The 24,428-nt window shown below is 39.7% G+C and overlaps 2 protein-coding genes across 3 annotated transcripts in view; one reads left to right on the top strand and one right to left on the bottom strand.

Moving 5' to 3' along the window:
- Positions 1 to 101: 101 nt before the first annotated feature.
- On the top strand, positions 102 to 16,491 carry LOC144635789 (uncharacterized). Its single transcript, XM_078494888.1, has 24 exons — positions 102 to 319; positions 1,891 to 2,060; positions 2,740 to 2,894; positions 3,371 to 3,501; positions 3,831 to 3,966; positions 5,161 to 5,291; positions 5,911 to 6,162; positions 6,676 to 6,768; positions 7,384 to 7,487; positions 7,995 to 8,096; positions 8,274 to 8,345; positions 8,977 to 9,107; positions 9,859 to 9,945; positions 10,298 to 10,363; positions 10,728 to 10,820; positions 11,388 to 11,454; positions 11,561 to 11,725; positions 12,150 to 12,196; positions 12,368 to 12,409; positions 12,629 to 12,815; positions 13,456 to 13,716; positions 14,261 to 14,385; positions 15,056 to 15,148; positions 16,069 to 16,491. The coding sequence occupies exons 1-24, from the start codon at positions 211 to 213 to the stop codon at positions 16,193 to 16,195; spliced, it is 2,946 nt and encodes a 981-aa protein (XP_078351014.1). The 5' UTR covers positions 102 to 210; the 3' UTR covers positions 16,196 to 16,491.
- A 3,080-nt stretch (positions 16,492 to 19,571) lies between these two features.
- Positions 19,572 to 24,428, bottom strand: part of LOC144635799 (RNA-binding protein 25-like) — a 54,758-nt gene continuing 49,901 nt past the window's right edge. The window contains exons 17-22 of one of the 2 annotated variants that reach the window (XM_078494899.1): positions 23,840 to 24,022; positions 22,323 to 22,568; positions 21,443 to 21,541; positions 20,835 to 20,882; positions 20,562 to 20,641; positions 19,572 to 20,320 (exon numbers count right to left, since the gene is read on the bottom strand). In XM_078494899.1, coding sequence (XP_078351025.1) covers positions 20,305 to 20,320; positions 20,562 to 20,641; positions 20,835 to 20,882; positions 21,443 to 21,541; positions 22,323 to 22,568; positions 23,840 to 24,022 — 672 coding nt within the window. In that variant the 3' untranslated portion in view covers positions 19,572 to 20,304. Of the gene's footprint in view, positions 20,642 to 20,834; positions 20,883 to 21,442; positions 21,542 to 22,322; positions 22,569 to 23,839; positions 24,023 to 24,428 lie in introns of both variants that reach the window. The other variant, XM_078494900.1, reaches the window with a different exon arrangement.

The following is a 24,428-nucleotide window of genomic DNA, read 5'->3' as shown; positions in this document are numbered from 1 at the left end:
AATCTTGGTTCGTGACAGAAACATTTAATACTTGAGAATTTTCAATCGATTTATATGAAGAGGTTTATGATCACGCTGGCCAGTTTGTGCAGTGCAGGCTCGCTCGACTCGAACGTGGCAAAAAGTCGAAGATTAAAAGGATAATATTTTAAATTATATTCACATATGTCACGATTTTGCTGATAAACACCACTTAAAACGACCATAAAGATGATGGACGACGAGGAAGCATTGAAAGAGAGTGTCTCTAACCTGAGATCGGCCATACTTCTTGGGAGAACTGACATCATTCGAAGCATACTGTCTACAGCTGCTGAATGTAAGCACAGAAAATTGTTCTTTTTATTTCAAGCCTTGAGTCAAGAACTTTAAAAATTTAGTGTTTGATTTGCCCTGATTTTTTACTGCATGTAACATTGACTGATTTTTTTAAAACTGGGTATTTTCACCTAAACTCTGAGATTTTGCACATTTATGGCTACACCGGCTGAGACAGGTGTCATTAAATTGTTTTATTATTTAAGCTAACGTGAAGTTTAATGTAGAGTAAACTGAGCGGTTTCTCACTTATCCGTTCTTCTTAATGCCCCTGTTTATTAACTTGACCCGAAGCGTTTAGTATGTTATGTACAAAATCAGGATTTGATTATTATTCAAAAGGCCAATTTACAATACAGAAGGGATATTTTTAGGGTGCACAGTGGTAGATCGAGAGGTACTCAAAAGGGGAGGGGCACAACAAAAATAAGGACCCCTTGTTGCTTGAAAATAGGGAAGGGAGCAAGCCTGGGAAGGAGACCCCATATAAAAGTGCCAGGAGTGATTGTCATACCTGTCAGACATTTCAGGCCTTATATTTTTCACCAAAAAGGAGGGTCTGGACCCCTCTAGATCTGTCAGTGCACCTTGAGGAGGGGGCTGAATAGGGGTATGCAAATCCGCCGATCCGTCACAATTTAATGACCGAATCCGTCGATCCATGGTAATTTAATGACCAAATTCGATTGAAAGATCCGAAAATCCGTTCAAAAATATGCTCTGAATCCAAAATCTGGGCCAAAATATAGTCAAAATCCGTCGATCCGTTTTCCTATTCACCCCCCTCCTTGAGGTAAAAGTACTTTACAAGTGGTTTAAGTTTTATACCTCCATAACTGTCCAATATACAATGAGTGCTTTTCTTCCAATAGGGAGCCACAATCAAATGCTGTCTTTTAATATGTTATAACTAAGAACTCATAGCTTTATTTTGACTAAAGTGACTATAATTATTTCAACAACTGCTATTTGCATTTTCCTCTCCCCAAATTGGAATGTGGAGAATTTTAAGTTTACTCTTTTGACTTGAGAAGAGGTTATTTAAGCCAGTAATTTTCTGAGAAAACACTGCAGTGTAGATGAACCAACTAACTGCTAGTTATGCTGGGTAGGCACATTCCATAGGGCTCCAAGACCTATGCAGTAAGATTAAGGTAAAGTCTGCGTCAAGCCTTATGTGCCTTATGGCATGGAGAGATATAGTGTGTGTGTAGTGTAAAGTCTGCGTCAAGCCTGGTGGACCCTACAGGCCGGAGCTTATCCCAGTTTTGTAGCATGATGCAACCAGGAGTATTTCTATTTACCCCCTCCCCCTCCTCCCCACTGAATGAGATACCAGTCCATCACAGGGTTACTCCCTAGCATTAGTTCCCCAGTACCCATTTATACACCTGGGTGGAGAAGGGGCACTGAGAGTAAAGTTTCTTGCCAAAAAACACAACACAGTGATCCCAGCCAGGACTCAAACTTGGACCACTCGATCCCCCAGACTCGAGCCAGGGTCCAGTGCACTAACCATTATGCCACCCAGGCAGTATTGGAATAAAATTGTGATGTTTTTTTTTTTAACAGACAGGGAAGAAGATGGCTTGTTTGGTGATGATGAGGAAGAGGATGAGGCTCAGCTGGGTGTTCCTAAGCAGTTTTATTATGACGAGTATGACGACCCTTATGACATTCTGAAGATGATGATGAACTATGTTGATAACGATGCCGGCACGTGTCTTCATCTTGCCACCAAAGTGAGTTTGGCAAAAGACTTATGTTGATCTATGTAATAGTAATAATTATTAAATATTTAATTTATTTCATGCATATGACCAAGAATGTTAACTACACAGGAGAAACAGTCAATTTTTTGTTTAATTCAGTCAAGTACATGTAATATACTGGTACAAGTAGGCTACTTTTCAGTATCTATTAAAATAAAATAAATCAACTATGTTTTACGAGGGTTGCACAATAAACAGTCTTTCGACTGACAAACCTGTGGCCCTCGGTCAGATTCCCAATCGAATTGGAATTTAGAAGTGTTGGTTTTTGTGGAGAGAGGAAAACTGGAGAACCCAGAGAAAAACCCTCGGAGCAAGGACAAGAACCAACAAAAAACTCGACCCACATATGATGCCGGGTCCAGGATCAAACCTGAGCCACACTGGTGGGAAGCGAGCACCCTCACTACTGCGCTATCCCTTCTCCCTAACCCTGCTCTATTATCTCATAATTATTAATAATTAAAATTTCAACTGAGAGAAAAAGAATTTCAAACCACAAAATGTAGACTGTACATAATTTTTAATAGAAATGTGTTTGTCCAGACAAAGACAAGTTAACTGGTCTGAATCAAACCGTTACTTGCATTACAGAGTCAGTCATATATAAAGTGCTTTCAGCTAACTTATCATTGTATGCTGTGCATAGCTTGGATATGCAGATGCAGTACGAGCTCTGCTTGCAGCAGGATCTGATCCCACCATTCCTAACAGTGAAGGAGCCTCGTCATTTGATTACTGTACCGACAAGGCAATCCTGGGAGTTTATAATGAGGAACTTCTGCAGGCTGCTGCTAACTCAAAGTAAGCATAATAGTGTTACTGATAAAAATAAAACTAACATAAATTTGTGGATTAGTTAAGAAATAGAAAACATGTTCCGTGTTTCAATTGAGTAAGAGAAACACAAGTGGAAGTTTGGGAAAATAAGAAATGAGGCTGTGGGAACACGAGCCGATAGGCAAGTCTTTCCACAGCGTTTTCGAGTTCTCCCAAACTTTCACAAGGAACACCCAAATCAGCCATTTTCTAATGTACATTGTGTATTAATCAGCAAAGCTAAAAGGTTGAGGAGAACACACTGGATTTGATTCTTTTTTAATACAACATGGCCAGAAAGTATGAGTTGACAAAACATCATGCAACCCTGTATACCATGCATGAAATTGACTTTATCATCACTAGTACTGTCATCATCATCATCATTGTACTCATTACTGTAAGCTCTAACCGAGTTTGAATCATGCAATCAACACATGTTATTTTGCGTTAATCTTTAGTACACCTAGGGTGCGTAAACTCCTGAAGGCAGGAGTCAGTGTGAATGCCAGTGATGGGGCTGCAAGTGACAACAAAGCACTTCACTGGGCAGCTAGCTATGGAAATGCTGACATCGTTAAGCTTCTGTGTGGTAAGTGGGTTAAACATCAGAGTTTTTTGTCTGAAACTTGTTGAATTCCAAATGCTAGTATCTATTTTCTCTGTACATTAATAACACAGTACAACTTCAGGTGCGTTTTCACCATCCTAATGTTTAACTGTGTCTAATTAATGTTAATTTTGTCACTTATTGGTGGTCAAATACAAATTTCCACTGTAATTCATTCCAATACACTGTTGAGCAATCACTGTCAAATGTGACAGAGAACAAATTTCAACAGACAAGTACTGGTTCAATCATCATAGCAACTTTCATTGGCAATTGCCCTTATTCTTTTGTATTTAAATATAATTTTTCAGAAAATGAGGCTCTAGTCAACATCACTAACAAAGCAGGAGTAACCCCACTCCATGATGCTGTAAACAGAGGAGACATAGAGATCGCCAAAATATTGCTGGAACATGGAGCTGCAACAGATATCAAAGCCAAAGAAGGGTGAGGTTTATGTGAACTTCTTTAATTTTGCTTTGCCTGCATTCAGCCTCCAAACACAACATTGCTTGCTAGTCCATTGCTTGGAATCCTCAAGGGAAGAGTAAGAGAGGTTTTTTACAAAAATAGCAGACAACATACTGAGATCAAGAAAATATGAGAACAACCTGGCAACCTGGTTTGTGATTGCAGCAACTAAGGTGTAATTGATGGGCTATTCTTGTCTTGGAGCAATCAGCCAATAAGCTTCACCATTCAGTCTCTGATTCCAAATGTGAATATCATTAAGTCCATGCATGATTGATTGATGTTTTGATTAATTAATTGATTGTTAGATTGTTTGATTGATTGATTGATTGATCTGTCTGCTTATTTATTTTATTATAACAATAGAGTTGATGTTTGCGGGCATAAATATGTTTTTGGCCCGACTCAGGCTCATTTTAGGCAGGCAAGGGCTAAAATGAGCTCTGAGAAGGGCCAAAAACATATTTATGCCCAAGAACATCAACTCTATTACTATTATAATCATTTCAGAGGGCATTTAGTTAAGGAATAAAAAAACAGTAACCAATATCTTGAACACTGCCGTCGTGAGTCGGCGTTTATTCTGGTTTAAAAGTTTACAAAACTCGGCAGAAAACCGCAGAATTACTCAAAACAATCTTTGCTTGAAAAAGGAAATTACAAAATTCTATCGGCAGCAAAGAAATAGTCGTCAGTAAGAAGTGTTAAAATTAATTGTACTGTTAACTAAACTGGCAGTTTGGAATATGCCTGTAAATCCAACTGAGCGAGTTTCAATCGACGAAGACAAACTTACATCACTTCACCGCCTGGATTCCGTCTTTGAGTTTCTGTAATTCATCTTCATCTAGCTGAGAAGACTAAGAATTTGCTTCCCCGTTCAATCCTTTAACCATTTTGTCGTTATAAAGCTCAGAAACAGTTTGCAATTGCAGATGGAAGCGTCTCGACGGAGCTTGAAGTGATGCCAGCTTTTGCCGGCCAGTAAGAAAACGGCGCGAACAGTTGAATGGTTTTCAAGTTCTGATTGGCTGGCTTCGTTATTTTCTTGTTTCTGATTGGTCCACGGCAGTGGGCTAAAATATATTTTAGCCCGCTGAATTCTCCATTTTAGCCCGCAAAATACGCCACAATGCCCTCTGAAATGATTATAATATTTATTTTTATAAGAGCATGCAAAGGGAAAACAGCAATGGATTTGGTCAACACTCAGGAGATGAAAGAATTACTCACTTCACCCGTTATAAAAGAAGCCAAGCCTATCACTAATGGAACAAGCAGTGAGCAAGCTTTGGATTCAGGTATCCACTCATTCACATAACAATTACATTAAATTTAGTCTTTCACTGCCATATAGAAACTTCACGTGACTGGTGTAATTAACCATTGTGGCCTCTGCAGTTTTTTTTTCTCCAAAAGTGGCAATCCAATAGTTTGCTCTAAAAACATTTGGCCATAACCTCCACCAAGATTTGATAGGTGTGGCAGCCTAATGGATAGCACCCTGGCTGACTAGGTCACTGTGTTGTGTTTTTAAGTAAGACTCTTAACTCTGACAATGCCTCTCTCCACAAAGGAGTATAAAATAGGTACTGGCAAAAGATGAAAGAATCGAGAAAGAAAGAATGCTGGGAAGTATTAAACTGCGATAGACTAGCATCCCATCTAGGGCGTGTAGGAATACTTCTAGTTGCTTAATAATGCTTCAGAATTTGTAGTTAAACATCAAGAGCTATGAGCAACTTGGGTGTAGAAAGGCCTTACTTTTTTGATAACCTTAATTGGCAAACTGACATCTCCCATTGGCCAGCAGACCTGTTTCTCTTCTAACTTATGTTGCCAAGGATAAAGGGTGTTAAACTCTACCAGTTTAAATGCAATTTCCATTAATTAATTAATATTTCAAATTCTTCACCACAGAGTCACTACCTTCTGAGATGAGTACTCTATCACTAACTCCAGGAAGCACCGCCTCTTCTCCACCCTCCACACCCTCCGCCCAGTCCCGTCTACAGATGCCGTCACGAATGACTCCACCAGCCAACAGTGAACCACTGGACCCAATGTTTCATCTTGTGTGGCCACACCCTCAGGAGATCACTCAGATTAAGGGCACCAGGTTCTTCCCAACATCTTGCCTTCCTGTTGTGTTATTCAGGGAACTACAATCAGGTAAGGGAACCATTCACCTGTACACTGACTTTGTAATTAATGGGGGATGAGTTAAAGAAATGTTGATAAGTTGTTACTTAAGCAAGCTTAAGATACAAATTAAAGCTTTTTGGTTGTTGTCACTTTTAAAACTTACATTATTGATTTGCTATTGGAATCAATCAGTTTGAACCATGTTTGTTTATTCTGGTGTCCGGATTTGTTATTTTGGGTTGAGACAAGATTACATTTAGATAGCAATGATATGGGACATCCATATACATTGCTTGAATTCAATTTTATATGAACCAGAAACTAACACAAACAACTAAGCACCAAACTGAACACATTTTCAAGCAAAGAATTATTTTTATTACTGTATATTTTTTTTCACGTTTGAACCTCCATTTTTGGTTTGTTGATTGTGACCATTCATAAATTTTAATAATTTCCATTTGTACCGTAAGGTATTTTTCATTTTTATTTAATTAAATAAGAAATTGATGTGATTATTTTTTTCGTGTTTCCCCCTAGATTATTTTCAGGAACTTTGTGAGATTTGGAACACTATGGAAGAAAGTTTTGAGCAAGTTGGGTATACCCTGGATCTCAAGGTTGTGGGAGAAGGTAACAAAAAAAAAGCATTTTATTCCAAGTAGTAATCAAAACTATAACAAAATTCTCAAACGTGATTGGTTATCAACAGCCCGATTTGAGCACTAATAGGACAGTGTACGGGTCATGCTTGTAATTGGACAGTGTAATAGGACAGTTAACGCGTCATGCCTGTGTAAATATTGGACAGTACGCGTCATTTTGCGCGCGCTGCTGTTGTGCATTTGGTTGAGTAAACTGTTATGTTTTTCAGTATTCATAAAGACTTTTAACCATTTCGCCGGTAAAGTTTGTTTGTTTCTCGAATTTTGTCATAGTTTTGATTAATTGGTAACAGGACTTCGTTTCGTCCAATTTGGTCTGTAATCATACTCGTGATTAAACAAATCGGACTCCCGCTTCGCAGTCGTCCAATTTCGTTAATCACTCGTATGATTACAGACCGAATTGGACTCCACTCAGTCCTATTACCATTATTAATTCTAGGTCAGACTCCACGAAGAGGTATATGAAGATCCTAAAGGTTGATGAGGATCCAGCTTTTTGATGAAACACTACCTATAAGACCTCTTTGCCTACTATTCTTTTTAAATATTCATGTGACTTGATTTTTTCCATAATTGACAGCATCTGTGAGGAGAGGGAGTGTTGCCAGCAGCATAGAGTGTCACATGTGTCCGAACTCATTCAACAAGTCAGAGAGTTATAGAATCACAATTTCAACTGTTAAGGTATCCTCAATTTCTGGTGCATTATATTATACGTTCATCCATGTTCAAACTTAAAGCTCTTTATCATAATTAATTTTGGGTGAATTTGCTAATTGATTGCAACATTATGATAAGCAATCCTTGCCAAAGATGGTCATCCCAATAATACTGTTAACAATGTCAGATTCTTTAATTTCACCTTTGTTTGCATTGTCTTGTAACAAAGAAACAAGTGTTGCATTATCCCCTACCCCCCTGGGGGACTGCTAAAATTTAATTCCTTTCTTTATTTAAAAACTTGTGAAACACCTACCATTTGTTATACCACTTCAGCCTGAAGAAGGTACCCCTTTTGGAAGGAGCCTTCCTGTTAAGTCCACTATAGGGGGTAGCCCCCCACCCCCACCCCCACCCCGTGCTTGACAATTCAAAGAATGGATGCAAAAGAAGACTACAATGACCTCTACAATATTGTGTTGTTAAAATCTGAAATATCTTGATGGTGTTACTGTATTTTATATGGAACAGGTTGTGTTAACTGCCAGTGACCTGCCAGGAATGTGGTATGCTGTAAACACTTTACTTCAGATCTTAAGACTTTTCCATGGCAACGGAATACCACAAATACAGGTAACACACTGCCATCATGCTAGCTATGTTTATTTGGGCAATCATTGACTGACCGACCGACCGACCGACTGAACATACATGCCTAACGGACAGACAGACTGACTGACTGATTGATCATCGATCAGTCAATTTCAGTTTTTTTATATAGGTTTGTGTTTAGTACTTTGTTTGTTTCAGATAAATGACTGGCCAGACTTGAAATATAGAGGAGTATTATGGGATGTGTCCACAGGTCGTGTTCCAACATTGGTAAGTAAATGTGCTTTTCTAGAGTGAATATGACCGTTACCCTTTATCTTATGACATATTAAAGCCACTTAAGTCGCAGAGAAGTCAGAGTGCTTGAACAGATTTGAACTCCAAAACGCTTTTTTGTGTCATAATGAAGACACTGAATTTTTCTGACTTTTGGCATTATACTGCTCATGTAAGAAAAAGCGTTGTGGTAACAGTCAAGGGAACAATGGATTACAAATTAAACAGTCGTATTTTTGCGAATGCACACGGTCTTCGAACAAAAGGTCTGGAGTGAGTGTCAAGACGGAGAGTGAGGAGAGATGTACAAGTTGAGGTCAGAATCCTGTCTCCAAGAATTGTCTGAGCCCGCTGTTTTCTTGACCGAACTTGCTAAGCAACATGATGTATCGTCATTGTGTTATGTTATCACGTGACAGTTTACGAGTGTTCGTGAGTGCTGGCGCTATTTTTCGATTGGATAACAATAATCGAAGACTTTCCGAATGCTTAACGAAGATTTGCCAAGAACGGTACTTGTTCCCTCGACTGTTTTTGATTTTTCAGCTTGAGTTTGTTTTTGCTTAACTTAACTTGGCATGGATCCTTGTTTAACGCATGAAAATGTTAACTCTCTTTCACTCAGGAAACAGTGTTTTCTCTTATCGATGTTCTGTCTGCCATGAAAATCAACCAACTACAATTGTACATGCAAAGCACATTCTCCTTCGTTGGACACGAGGCAGTTTGGAGGAATTCGACACCTTACAATGCAAGGTGCGAATTTAGTTTGTCTAGCAGTTTAATCTTAATGAAATTAACTATGACCATCCCAATAAAATGTTTCGTTTCCCATCGCCCCATCACTTGTGATGGTGGGTCGGTCAGTCGGGCAAATAAAAAAAAGAATGAATACTGTAAGGGGTCTGGGTTCATTTAAGAAGCCAGGAGACGCAGAACCGAAAGATTTTGTTTCAGTCGATCTCGCTGAGAATGTTGGAACAATCGCTAATGCCCTTGGCACGAAACAGCCTTTGAAAAACTTAGTATCGATGATAATTAAAGACAAGGACATCACATCATACCAATTGTTGTTAATTGAATAAAACAACGTGTGCTTGTAAATTAAAGTACTTGCCTCTTTGACTAGTGAATCTGGATTTTTTTTTTACATTTCGAAAAAAAAATGGGTCGGACGGGCGATGGGAAACGAAACATTTTATTGGGATGGCCTATGTTAAACTGAACCGAACATGAGCTCCCTGTCAAAGCCAAAGAGGTGCAGTGGATATTCAAGGGTGTTTAACATGTGATATTGTGGTTTAAATCATAAAATCTCGAAAATAAGCCCGGGGCATAATTTTTGGTTGGAAAGCTTGTTTGATGAGCTTATTATGGGAGGGAGGCTGAAGTTTGCAATTAGAAGCGATTTTGCGTTTCCGGTCTTATAAGGAGAAAGAATAGTTGGAACCTCTATCTCACCTCGCATGCCGGTTTACCTAATCCTTTTTCTTTTTGGTCTTTTTAGTGACATCATCAAAATAGACACTTATTGTAAAAGAAGATACATCGAGCTTGTGCCTCATGTTGACAGCTTGTCTGGGTTCAGTCAGTGGTAAGTGGTGAACTGTTGTCTGGTAACACAAAGTAAGTCTGAAGTAAGACGGTTACTTTAACGGGATTCGAAGACAAGGATGGAACTTGTCCCCGACGCCTAGCGCTTCAGAGCTTAGTTAGTAGAGTATCGCATCGGTGTTGCTGGGGTAAATGAACGGGCTAGAGTCGCGTCGATGCGTCAAATCTGTTGCGTTACTTCCGTTATATCCATCCGCAGGTGTGGCGTTGCGTGACCAGCGAAAAGTAGTTAGAACGAATTTAAGTCTGTCCAGCAAATGTCGTTAGAATTTTCCTCAGGATAAAAAAAAAACCAAGCAGCAATAATTACAACAAGTATTTGTTGTCCTTAGGTTGAAGTTCAAGACGTATAAACATTTAGCTGAGGAGGAAGTCGAATTTGATCCGCGACAAGAAAGGTAAACGTTCTCTTCATTGAGCAACTTAAAATGCGGGGAAAACTATGTGTATCGGAATACAAGCGTACAAGCAAATTAAACAGTTGATTTTTCTGGCGCGAAAAAACTGAAATCAAGACTACAACAAGACTCAAACCTATCAACTGTGCTGCGAAGCCTTGTACTTTGGGAGCAGGTCAAATGTAGGTTCTGATATCCAGCATATGGAGTAGGTGACGTAGTAAAAACATGAAAGACATATATGAGAATTGCGGATATGGAATGAAAAAAATGCGGGAGCTGAATCGACTTCGGCTGCAACGTGAACAGACACCAATTTCTTTAAAAATGTTAACTGTTTTTCTTTTCTTACTTCATTTAACAGAGTGCCGTCCTGCCTCTGTCCAACAAACGAAGAAAGTATGAATCTGGTTCTTGGTCTTCATACACAAGCCTTTCCTTGCTTCTCATCCACAAGGTAAATTCACTGGTTGATTTCTATCGAGTGTCAAAAAATAAAAACCAATCACGGAGGCTCTAAGTACTATGCAGTAATTAGCCAATCAGATCCAGTAATTAAAACAGCAATTGGTAGAAAGCGCGGTAAAAGTGTCATGAGACCAAATCATTGGCTGTGTGGACAATGTCTTTATTTTTATTGGTTAGAGCATGACGTATGGCTTGATTGGACCAATCAGAATCCTCAACGTGCACGAACAAACCAAAACAGGCACAAACCTTATTTTAAAATCTACTGGAAGATCGTTCTCACGAAAGGCTTTATTTAGGTCAATGGAAGTTGGCGGTACTTTTTTTTGTTTTTAGTCAACTTTGAAAACCTAGTCTGATATTAACAAAATAACTGGTGGTTGGAGCTAAATAGCATTTACAAAACATATTAACTGTTCTCAAATTTTAAATCAGGTACCCCACATCTTTTTTCCTCGTCATTCCTGAAATTGCTGACTAAAGCCCTAGTTGTTACTATTTGTAAACAGCTGTAACACGACATATTGTAACTCAACCATACTTGAATTTTGTTCAGATTTGTTCACGCTGGCTTGGACATGACACCAGAATTTGGGAAAGGAAAATCCCACATCATAGCACAGGTAACATTCTACTCTATTCCCTTTTACCTACCCGCAGTTTTTTCTATGTTCTGTTTTGACTAATTCTGTCAGATATGTGAAGCTTCTGGTGGCTTTTTTCTTGAAGGCGAAAGGGGTGGACGAGGTTTACATGAGCCATCTCAGGTCCGTGCACCAATCCTGCTCAAGGCACGGACGCACGCTTCAGTTCTGGGCCAACGCCCTTCATGATGACCCTGAACAGTTGTGGAATCTCCCCCCTGGAGTCATAGCTATGGAATATGGAAATACGGTACTTCTAGAAATTTTTTTATTCTGTTTTTCTGGTTTGTTTTGTCGCTTGCTGGTTTTAAAACACGCTAAATGGCATTTAAACGTTGACCTTTGACCTTTAGGTTGCTGTCAATCATGGTTGCTAGACAACCAAACATGATTCCTTTTTCCAAAAAAAAAAAAAATTCAAAAAACCTCTATATAAAAACTCATACAAGTGGCGTCATCAGCAACGCTACTCACTTCAGTCGGATTTTAGACTGCTGTCATAAATTATGATTGGCAGCAGCTCAAAAAGCCAACCACTGGCTAATTTAACTTAGGGTTGGGGTTCCACCAGGTTTGGAAAGTCAAACCACTATATTTTGTTACTAAGGAGAGTTCGTTTTCATAATTCATTGTAAAAAATTATAATGGCAGTGTTATTCTGTTCATCTTTTTAGGTTGATCACGACTTTTTCAAATTTTGTAAACCACTGGTCGATGCTGGGTGAGTAGAAGGCTCTTTGCCAATTTTTTTTAGCCAAGGTTACAATCAATAATCAATAATCTCTTTTAATTTTGGCCAAGAAAAATTAACTGAAGGTATGTAAGGTCATAAATTGCCGATTCAAAAAGTGTATGTTTGTTTATTGATACATATCTTTCGCCTCCATTTCAGTGTTAGCTTTTTTGTTTGTCCTGGAACTGGCTCGTGGAACAGGTAAGTTTTATATTGTTGTTTCTCCGTTAAAACAACGTGAAGAAATCCAGGGACGTCTCGGTATAAACCCCTTTTACAAGAAATCGAAGAAGATCTTCCTCTCTCGCCCATCATCATATTTCTTCCATTCTTTTTTGAAAGGTCGCTTGACCAGCTAGCGCTGGAGGATATGTGGCGTTGTGTGTGAGTTTAATCTTTAAAACTGGTTTTTCTTTACAGTGTTTGTGGTAACACAGAAGAATGTATTTCAGTAATGAACAATGCTGTGCAAACGGCTGTTATGTGCAACGCTCTCGGTGTCCTCATCTGTGATTGGTCCTTGCCTGGTCACGTGAATCCTCTGAGCGTCAGTATCCCAGCATTACTCGCGGGTGCCGGATTTGCGTGGAAGGCCTCCACAGATGTGGTGAGTTCCCCTTACAATTTTTTTGTGGAATTTTATACAGTTCTGCCACAAATGTATGGCATTTCTGTGAGATTTCCCAATTTTCTGTGAAATATATGACACCTTTCGTTTTAGGTTTTGATTTTTCGCGCGCAAGCAAAACCAATCAGAGACACTCCACGGATCTCTGTAGAGCTACGTCATAAGTATAGAATTTTTCTGGTCGAATCTCGGATGTTCTCAAGGGGGGAGGGGGGAGAGAAATTTCTGGTATGTCAGGTCATTTTTAGTCCTGTTTGACGAGATTGTGTGGGAGGCGCGGTGGCCCAACGGTTAGCGCGCCGGATTCCGGAGGGAACGTTACGGGTTTGAGCCCTGGCCAGGGTCACTGTGTTGTGTTCTCGGGTAAGACACCTTACTCTCATAGTGCCTCTCTCCACCCAGGTGTATAAAAGGGTACCAGCGAAATAATGCTCGGGGGAGAGGGGGGGGGGGTAACCCTGCGATGGACTAGCATCCTATCCAGGGGGGAGTAGAAATATTCCTAGCCGCTTAATGCTATTAAAACCGGGATAAGCTCCGGCATTGTGGGCCACTTGGCTCGGGGCTTCCCTGATTGACGAGATTATACCATGTAACATCTTTTGTCCTTTTTTTTCAGTCATTTGTAAGGTCATCCCTCCCCGATGTTCTAAGTCAGCATGTGTTTATGGACACTTCCGGGACATTTGGCCGAGCACTAATGGACCTGGGTACAACACACTCGATTTTGCTCAAAGATGATGCGACAGAGTCACGTGCCACTGCTGACGACAGAAGAGTTCAACCAGTAGCGCATGCTCCTGGAAGCAAGCTGCTGTGGCAAATTTTAGAGTCTGAAGGCTCGTGTAATATTGACAAAGTTACTTCGGATAGCTTGCAGGTACAAACAAAGTGTATCATTCGCCGTTTTCCTTTTTGTTCCTTGAATTGTTGGTCTTATTTGCTTATTTGGTCTGTTTTAACAGGGAAAGGGTGACTGCCGTTAGGGTGCTTCTAAGCGGCTCCAATTAATAAAATCATACAGAAGCTGCGGTTTGATTTTGCAGAGTTTCGCTCGCCAAATGTAAAGAACTATTATTTTTTTTTTCTCTAACCCCCCAACAACCAACCCATCCAATAATTTTAATTACAGACGAGGTTAGCTTGTGATGATGATGGGAATAGGCGGCTATATGCTCTAGTCTAGCACTGGGAGGGAATCTGGGATTGACCTTAAAAACGTCTGCGAGGAACTGAGGCTAGTTTGGTTTTCTTTAAAGTTTTGCACAAATCTTGTTCCAAAATGAAACTTCCTTAAATCGCTTTTCTCAAATTTTAGATAGCATAGCATCTGAGAAAAGGGACTGAGCTAGAATAAGGCGTTCTTCTACCCTTTACTCCATGTGACTCTGTTGTAACGTGTTTAATTCTTTCCATTTTATTAGAAAGCCGTGCGACAAATACGACAATGCCACAAGAAGTTTATAGCAGCGGACCTCAAATGCAAACAGAAAACAGATATTTTAAAGGAACTTGACATATTGGTAGAAATATTACTATTCACAACCAGGTAATAAATGTCATGTCGTCGTTATTATCTTTTGTTTTATTTTACTCTTCCATTGGGCGGTTTGTACATGATGTTTCATTGCACCTTTAATTGGTTCGTTTGCCCCTCGAGAAAGATTTTGAGCAATTTACAACTTTCTGGTTGGGTTTTATTTGCTACCAATCAAAATGTAAGAATTGTTTGTGGGTGGAGGGGGTGCAGAGTCAACATAGCCTGCGTAGCAGGCGTCGAAAGGGGAGGGAGGGGGACCTGCCACGCAGGCTAGAGTCAACATTGCAACGTCATCTGGCGGAAAAACTAACACGTGTTAACACTTCTAAGATTTGACTGGTCAAGCTGAGGGAAGCATCAAAAAGTTGTCAGAAATATGTCCAGAGCTTATCAAAATCTACGTCATCTGCAACAAAACTGCGCGCATCACGAGACTCTGCTTGTTGGACATTTTTCTTGAAACTTTCTGCTTCGTGAATTAAATAGGAATTTTAGTCTCCACTAAATTCTGCGTCGCCCCAATTTTATAGTACAGTATGCCCCACTTTCTCCCACTTCACCTTAAGATTTACTGGAAAAGAAAGTTACAGCCCCCCAGCATAGGATTGACAGTTTCTATTCTACCACTGGGGATATTTGTTATATAAGACGTCATAACCGACCCTTGGTCTTCTCGTAGGATTTGCCGTACGCTGCTTTTAAACCGAAAACAGAACTCGAGCGGTTCACTGGAAGATTTACCCGCCATCAGCAAAACAGACCTAGCAAACAAGTAAGTTTTAAGGAAGTAATTTAGATATTTATGTACTCACGGTTACTTTTTTTTTTTTAATTTTTTTTTTTTTTTTTTTTTTTTTTAAAATATATATAAAATTAATGAAAAAAAAAAAGATAAAAAAAAAAAAAAAAAAAATAGTTAAATATTATGAAATTATATTGAAAAAATATATAAAAAATAAGAATTAACTGCTAAATTATATCTAAAAGCTAACCTATTACTAAAACTATTCTTTTTTCTTTTCTTTTCGCGTGGATGGCGTCAAGTGATTACGTCGATGCATAGACTAACACGATGAAGTTGGAGTTGTCCTAACAGCTGAGGGAGGGGGATTCGCTGTGGACTCTTAATTTTTATATCGGATTCCCTCTCGGATTCCCGTCTCGGAGACTTCACGAAGCATGTTCGGCACTGATGTGAAAAGTCACATACTGTCGGGGGGAAAGTGTCGGCTTTTGGGAAATCTTCGTTGAACGGCACTCGAAGAATTTCCGAATAATTTTGTCCAATCCAAAACAAGCGCGAGCACTCAGGAGTACCCCGAAAGCCGTCTCGCGTATAAATACGTCATGTTGCTTAGCAACTTCTGGGACGAAAACCGTGGGCTCCTTCTCGGAGAAGTGATGTGCCATCAACTGGAATTTGTTCTCCCGACTGCATAAGGGGTGGGTGGCCTTTTGCGTGGCTGCATGAGCAAAGAATATTTTCACTGAAAGCTAGAAAAGGTTTTTACTGATGTACTTGCCTCGCCTTCGTTAAGACGTTTGGTTCTTACTAAGCCGAGGTTGCATATGTTTTTCCTCTTTACGCAATCTTGGGAGAAAAGATTCTGCGACAAGCCCTAAGAACAACTGAGGGGTCACAACTCGTTGGAAGATACGTGTCAAATAACAAGTTGTTTTGTAATTTTTCAGGTTGTTGGTCCTGGTGGATTTATACCAGAAAGCTTATTTGTTACGAAACAAACAGGGAGGACTCTTAAGCGCTCTGCAACTTCTTCAGAACTTCCTTCAACATCTGCTACCCGAGGAGAAGAAATGACCACTTTATCAAGACTTTTAATAGTAATAACACGTTATAAATGCAAAAAAGAAAGAAAGAATTTATTTAAAAGGTATCCCCGGCTAAAAAACTCGACTGATGTATGTAAATATTATCTCGAAGCTTCAAGTGCGAAGCGCGTTTACAAAGTGCATTTTTCTCGTTTCCTTTTTGAAGAGTCATTTTTATGATGAGCAAAATTCCCTTCAAATCGAAAGAAACCTAAAAATAATAGTTAACTGAAAAAAAAAACAATAAAAAAGGACCAAAGATGGTCAAGGCAGTGAAGATTGCATGGTTTACTGAGAACGATAATTTTTTTAGGATGTGGTCTGCGAATTCCGCTTGTAGAGCAGAATGTAAAATCACCTCCCTCAAAATGATTTTAGTATGAGTGAGAGAGAAAGAGGAAATAAAAATCTAATTTACCCTTTAACATTTGTCCTGGTTTCTTGAAAAGTTAGATGCTCATCACTGCAACGGAATAAAGAAACGGACCATTAGAGAGGGGGGGGGGGGGTAAAAAATTCTTGCACGAAAGGCCTACTTGTCCGCAGGATTTTTTTTTCCTTCCGTTGCATGAATTTGTTTAGGCATAACTGCTTGTGGGATTTTTTTTAGACGAGTTTCCCTTGCAGAATTTTTTTTTAGGGAAAAGTCAGGATTTCTTTTCTCAACCGCTTTAGTTAAGTACATAACTGCGATGTTCTTTCATGTGTTAAATCTTTCTCCTGAGGTTAATGTGTGAAATTTCAGTGTCCGGTTTCTTCATTCTCTAGCCTGTGCACAGCCGTTAGGCATAAATAGATTGTGCTCGGCAACTTTTGAGCAACTTTTAGCGTTTTGAGCAACTTTTTGTAGTACCAGCAACCTATGGCAACTTTTACCTTTCTTGGCAACTTTTGAGCAACAAATTAATATAAAACTGATCCAAACCATAAAAGGTCGTTTCATTTCGAAGGATTTTATTAAAACTGGTTTTATCTAAACTGATTTCATTTAAACTAAGGATATACAATAAAATGACAATAAAATAACACTTGCTTTACGCCCACGAAATCTATTTGTTGAGTTTAAAGAGTATATTGATTACAACAAATATTTATATTTCTCATCTAACAATGGCTTTTTGGCCTCTTTTAATGTTTGTAAGAATATTTAATGAAAATGTTCAAATGGCAAGAAACAAACAAACACGTTTTGAGTATTTATCTAAAACAAAACGACTCTAGAGTCCAGAGAGCAAGCAACTTTTCTAAATTTTGGTGGCAACTTGTTTGATATTTGAGCAACTTTAGAGCAACTTTTGGGTATATTGCGAAGCAACTTTTCCTGAATTTACTAGCACGATCTATTCATGCCTAACTCAGCCGTCCCGCTCCGCTCACGGGACGGTTGTGCACATGCTATTCATTTTCCTTACCTAGGTAGACCATAATCAGACAAGCTATCGCAACCGCCTCTTCAAACTGCGTTAATTTTCAAGATGGCTTTAGACGGTAAATAAGAGTGCTGAAAAATTGTCCATGCTGTTTTCTATTGCTGTTTTCCATTAGACAACGCCAAGAACAACTTGCAAACGAGGTTGCGTGACTGCTAGCTCTCTTGGGTAACTGCTTCTGTTTTATTTGTTCTAGAAAGAATCTGAGCAAATGGGGTCTCTCTCTTTCTCTCCGCGAAAACTAATTCATTCCCTCGCTCGAGACGTCCCGAGATTCCATACTGATGACGTAGCTCTACAAAGGTAAATGGTCTCTGATTGGTTGTTTCTCAGTTTTGAATTTTTCGCGCACAAGTTACAACCAATCAGAAACACTGCATGGATCTCTGCAGTTCTACTTCATTAGCATGGACTATTTCTGATAGAATCTCGGAGGTCTTTCTCTTGAGGGGTGGTGGTGGGGGGGGGGGGGGGGGGGGGAGAATGGGTGGGTGTGAACTGGGCACGCACCTTGGGAAACCAAGCGGCCAAGTGGATAACCTGCTAACAGGCTTTCTCTTCGGGGGCAACAACAAATCTTTCTTTTCGGGGGCAACGCGAGCGTCGAAGGCGCGAAGAGATGGATTCATTGTTGCGCGGGGGGGGGCGTCCTCTCTTTTTTCTCTCCCCACCCATAAAACACCCCCCCCCCATTTTAATTTTTATTTTTATTTTTTTTATTTTTTTTTTTATATACACCCCCCCACAACTTCAACATTAAAAAAAAAACTTTTAAAAAAAAAAATTCTTTACCTTTACCTTTTTTACTCCAGAAGAAAGAGCCTGCTCGCACGCTACCTAGTGGAGAGACGTCCGCCTTTTCGAGCAATCCTTTACAACGAAGTACCCGGTATAAAGAAAGATTTTCTTCAGCCCGGCCAAAGTTGTTGATAGTAAATTGTATGAAACGGAACCCCGAATATATTTTCCCAGTCCCTTGGCACTTCGTTATAAAGGGGTTTCGCTGTATTATATAGTCGGTAGAGAAATGGTAATCTGATCCGGGAAGTCCTCGGTTGGAATCTAACAAAGGTCAATAGAATTTTCTTTGCATCATGTGATCCCTTATTTTCCTTCTAGGAACGAAGCTCCGAAGGAAATTATGATCTCCAACTTGTATCATACAGCCGACGGGCGATAACCCCTTTATTTTTTATACAAAAAATACATCCCACAAAAAAAAAAAAATTTTTTTTATATATTTAAAAAAAAAAAAAAAAAAATAATATATATATATATATTTTATTTATTTATACTATTTTTTTATTTTTTAAAAAAATTTTTTTAAAAAAAAAAAAAAAAATTTCCACTAATTTAAAATAAAACCCTATATAAAAAAAAAAAACAGCCCACCCCCAAAAAAAAGTTCTTATACGCGGGTTTTTACTGTATAGGGAGCGGGAAAAATGGGACGGGGCGTCTCGCGTCAGCCATCAGCAACTGCCTCTTTCTCAATGAAGATTCAATCTGGTTACCAGACCCTTCCCTCTAAAGCAATGGCCAAACGGTAACGCAATTGGACGCAAGTTCAATTTGCGTACAGTTTGAACTTGCGTACAGACTTGCGTTGGGTGGCCAAACGGACACGCAAGCTTGCAAAGAGTCATTTAAAATGCTACGAGGTGCAATTCAGTATTTGAAGTTAACTGCAAAAAATGCGTCGACTTGCGATGGGTGGTCAAACGGTGAAAAAATTGCGTTAACTTAAGTGCAAAATTGATCTCGACCAAATTGATCGTAATTCTACGCAAGTGTACTTAAGTCCTGGCCAAACGGAGACGCAAGTGGACGCAAATTTTGATTAAGCCAGCAATCTGGCTAATCATGACAACTGTGATAGATCCACCACACGCTGGAAATGACTACAGAAGGTGAGGAAAGACAAATAAAACACTGTGAAGTAGAAAAGGTTTAATCAACACCTTTATTTATATAACCTGAGAAAATACTCATAAAGAAATATTTTACACTAAGAAATTCGCATTGATACATTAGCTACAACTGTCAAATTTGAGGAAGTATATCCAAAGTAATTTAATTTAAGCGAACACTGACCTTTCTGCAATCTTTATCTGACCTAACACTCAACCCTCACTTGTTTTCTACGTTAGGTTGCGTTACGTTAAAGTAGCCTTCTTCGCAGCTGTCCACATACACCCCTCCCCTCCCCCCTCCCGCTAGCCAAACGAAAGGCAGCCTTGTTTCCAGAGTCCTTGTCAGGACGCGGAACAAAGAACCACACAAGAAACGACGTCGCTGTCTCGTCCCCAGGCGTCCTCCTCTTTGGTCGTGCACGGTTCGCTTGGCGTTGTGGGACTGACGTGCACGGTTCGCTTGGCGTTGTGGGACTGATGGACGCATCAGTCCCACAGCAACCTAACCATCAGCAAAACCAAACCATCAACTCCCGCGCTCCCTGTTTTCCCGCCTTAACCATCCGGCCGATCGGCGCCTGGGGACGAGGCAGACGACGTTGAGTAAACGGCTGCAAAAAAGGCTCTTTTCCTTGATGACTAAAAGAGAGTAAGCCACCGTTACTCGGAGTGACCGTGACTTGCTTTGTGTGACAGACTGCTCGTCACACGCAAAGGCGTTACTCTTCCTCTGTCTAAACAATCGTACACATCTTTTAAAAAGATTCGAGTCTAGAAAACAAAATAAGAACACTAACATAAATGGGACAAGCTGTGTTTTTATCAGGTAGGAAAACTCTTTGGAAAATTTTACGTTTTCAAGGACGTGAACCTCTTTCACAATAAAGAGAACGACAGTGAAAGGAATGGTTTCCATAGGTTAAGGCGACAATGAAATGTATTTACATCATTTAAATAGACTTAGAAGTAGGAATTAAGAAAAATACTATTCTAACAGGATCATTTGACCAACCCCAGCTTTTTTGCCTCTGTTTCGTAGATGAGAAGTCGCCACATCTTCACCACAAACACCTCCGCTTCCTCGTCTAGAACCTGCGTTGAAACAGAAATTCAATTCCCGTTTTAAATGCTATGCACACTAGTTTGAGTACATTTTAACTTGGAGCGAAAGCTTGTGACAAGTCTCAAACATTTTCGCAAACACTCATTTTTCGCGATTACGTGTAATAAGGTAATTCTTTAACTTTAGAATAAGTTGAACAACGCACAAGCGATTTTCACTTACCATGGACACATCCTCAAGGATGTGTTTTGGCGAACTTCGAGCTATGACCTGCAGGAAAAACACACTCAAACATTAATGCTGTTCAGCTCGACAATTATATTAAACATAACCTACACTAGCAGGTGTAGGTTATGCGGGATGGCGTACATGGGGTGAGGCAAGAGCTGCTGCAGCCAACAGAGAAAATTGGAGGCATTCTGTGGAGGCCTTATGTGCCACGAGGCACAAAGAAGCTAGGTAACAGGTAACACTAGCACAACAGCATTTCTTTCCAGTAACATAATAGTGGAAATTTCGTCAACCCAGTAATTGTAGTTTAAGAATCTGAACAAACAGCACCTCCTTCAAAGCCCACATTAACACTGATGAGGCTTTTATTTCTGTCGTTTCCAAGGGTTTTTACTACTAATTGATTAACAGAGAACATCCCAAGTTTCAAATGTTGGACAATGTAACTGAGAGAAATGATCATTGGCAGCTTTAAAAACTGAATTCAAAGCTGACGCCGAACTCTGTCCTGTTTTAAACAACCGGACTTAGCTTGACAGTGTAGAAACGAAAGGATGGATAGAAAAACGCATGCGAGCAGTTCACTAACGAGGACTTACCTTGCTACAAATAAAGTCTGTTAAGGTCAGCTCCTCTTCGCCAATGTACTCAATTATTTTCTTATTAACCCAAGGTCGTATTCTACGATCTACAAGACCCTAAAATGAACCAATCAGCAACTCAGAATTTAAATTGTACACTTGATCATAGCCCCGCCCTCAGATCTCCGTAACTAAGTTACTACAATTAATTAATTTTATAAGTAAAACATACATTTAGTAGCGCGAGATCTGGGTTGGAGTCTGACTACATACTAAATATATGAACTGTACTTACATCACGTGATGATCCCACGGTCCAATGAAATCGCAAGTACGAGACGCAAGTACGCAAGAAGAGCACACATATTCGGTCACACTGTGCCACCTTTAAACTAAAACGTCTTGGTTCTGAACGCGGGCATTTTATCCTTACCGTACAATACTACAACCTACAGACTTTTTACGAGCTATTGTGGTATTTTCTCGATAAATGCTCAGCTTTGGAACGCCTTACACTCCGTAGGTCCTTCCATAATAAGTGAGCCGCGTAAACGGTCTGAGAAAGAATTTTATTCAAAGCAGAGTTGAACAATTTCAATTTACAGTCGATTTACCGACAACTCAAGTGGATAAGCGCTTTATGCAGCGCTTTTGGTTACTATATTATGCTGAAGTAACTTAATATAAACAGTTTCTCTGGTCCTGGCGATTTTCCCGTTTAACGCTGTCCAAACCTGGGCATTTACGCGAGAAAATACCCACTGCTCTGCACGATACTAATGTTAGCAAGCTGTGGTACGCTTACATGTTCCGTTACTGCGATGTCCGAGCGGGGCGAAGAGAGCAACATTTTCCCCTCCGCCTGAAACAAAACACAACTTCAACAGCAAACACTTACCTGGTCCACTGTACTCCAGTCCAAGCTATAAGCAAACAGTTCGTCCTTAGCAGTAGGAATACGTTCTATAAGCGACTTAATAATCCGTTTCTTATCTTCAGCCTCGTCACTCTCGTCCTTAGCCGCCTCCTCCTCGTCCAGTTTGACCAGTTTCCGCTTGGGAACCGCTCCTGCTGCGTCGTCATCATCGCCGCCGCCAAACACTGCCTCGAGTTTCTTACGACTCGCCTGTGTGGCCGCTGAAGGCTGGTGTCAAACAGAAACAACAGAAGGCTTAACACTCAAGTTACCAAAAAAAATCTCATATGATGGTAACAGTTTGACTACAGTGAACAAAAAGAAAAATTTAGCACTCAGGCTGACTCCGTGAGAGAAGAATGGATTTGAAGTTATCCATATTTCAGTTAAAACGGACGTTTCACGTCAGTTCAAAGCAGAATAACGTGCGTTTTAATCATTGTTACGAGGTTAGGCTTAAACTTTCTCGAGAGTGCGTTCGAATTTTATCGCGAGGTCACTATGGAAAATGAATTTCAGTGAAATGTTTCAAATAGTATACAAAATTTTAAAGTTAAATGAGTAGATTTTAGGTAATTAATTTTTGAACTCGTTGCTTGAATTTACAGCAGAAACCGTCTTAAAGACTGTCCCAATTCTCGGAGAGCCTAATGATTAACCAGAGCCGCTGTAGAATGAATTGGCTAGGAGTATTTCTACTCCCCCTGAATGGAATGCTAGTCCATTGCATGGTTACCCCCAGCAGTAATTTCGACGGTACCCATTTATACACCTAGATGGAGAGAGGCAATGTGAGAGTATAGTGTCCTGCCCGAAAACACAACACAATGCCCCTATCTGGATTCAAACTGAGTTTATCGTTCCAGAGTCCCATTTTATCAGCCACGTCTCTCCGTGACGGACGTTGGAAAACTGTGGATTTTCTATTATTACAGTTAACTGATATTTTAAGGTATCTAGCTAGGTAAATATGTACATCACAAAGCAGCATTTGATAAATCGCCCTTTAAAGTAGTTTTGTTTTTGAAGAAATGGTATGTATGCGTTGCCAAAATTTCCTTTTGAAAACAGCCTCCATACAAAAATAGGCCAATTTTGCTGTATTTTCAAGTGCAAAAGAACAGTCATTACACTTGTTCAATTTTGTTCTTTTGAGCCTTAAAATGTTGATATAGCATTCCTCTTCAAAAAGCCGCGCGTGGGTTGGTAGATTTTTATACTTCTTGAAACCAGAAAACCAAGATTTAAATTCAACGCTACTGGACCAATTTTGACGCTTTCTTCTCTTATTGTGAGAACGCTCATCGCATTCAAATTTAAGTGCCGCATTCGCTGATAATGAATATTTAATGATGTCCATCACAAAGCGCATTCTGCCCCATTTAGAAATGGTATGTATGCGTTGTTGTTAAGACTATGCATTCCTTATAAATTATGAGATAAACTGAAAGTGGACATTAACTATTCTGCACGCGAGAGCCAGATAATCATCTTCTTACCACGTTAGTGCTCAACTTCATTTCAAATCCAAACGCTTTCTTAGGTGCTGGTTCCAGTTCTGGCTCAACCTCTTGTCCATTCTCTCGCGATCTTTTTATGCCGACAGGGACTGGTGACGAGTCTGTTGACCTGGGGCTTGGTGACCAGTTTGATACAGGGGCTGGTTCGATCTGAGGAACAAACTTTAGAACAAAACAAGTTTAAATACTAGTTCACCTAATTTATTGCCATACAATTCTTATAATGTTAGTACTGCGAATTTGGAGCGGTTTTCACTAGAGTATCAAAAGTAATCCGCGTTTGCTTTGGTTTTGCATTTCTAAGCTAAGTGAATGGTTTAAAATACCCACGCCACTTCTCAGCCAATCAAAACTAAAACTAAAACCAATCTTAACTCGCTTGCGCATGTTTTTCTCCCTTCGCACCGGCTACACGTATTTGCTGCGTGTTTTGATTGGTTTACTGGATGGTTTGCGTCCTTTATGATTGGCCAGAGAGATAACTTTGGTTTTGGTTTTAGGACACTCAATCGAAAATCGCTCTAGTGATACGTCACGACAACTGAATATTTCCTAGTTGATGAAGTTC

The sequence above is a fragment of the Oculina patagonica genome, chromosome 13 (assembly GCF_052425735.1).
Source record: "Oculina patagonica isolate OP01 chromosome 13, crgOcupat, whole genome shotgun sequence".
Lineage (NCBI taxonomy): Eukaryota > Metazoa > Cnidaria > Anthozoa > Scleractinia > Oculinidae > Oculina > Oculina patagonica.
This window is presented reverse-complemented; position numbering and strand designations above follow the sequence as displayed.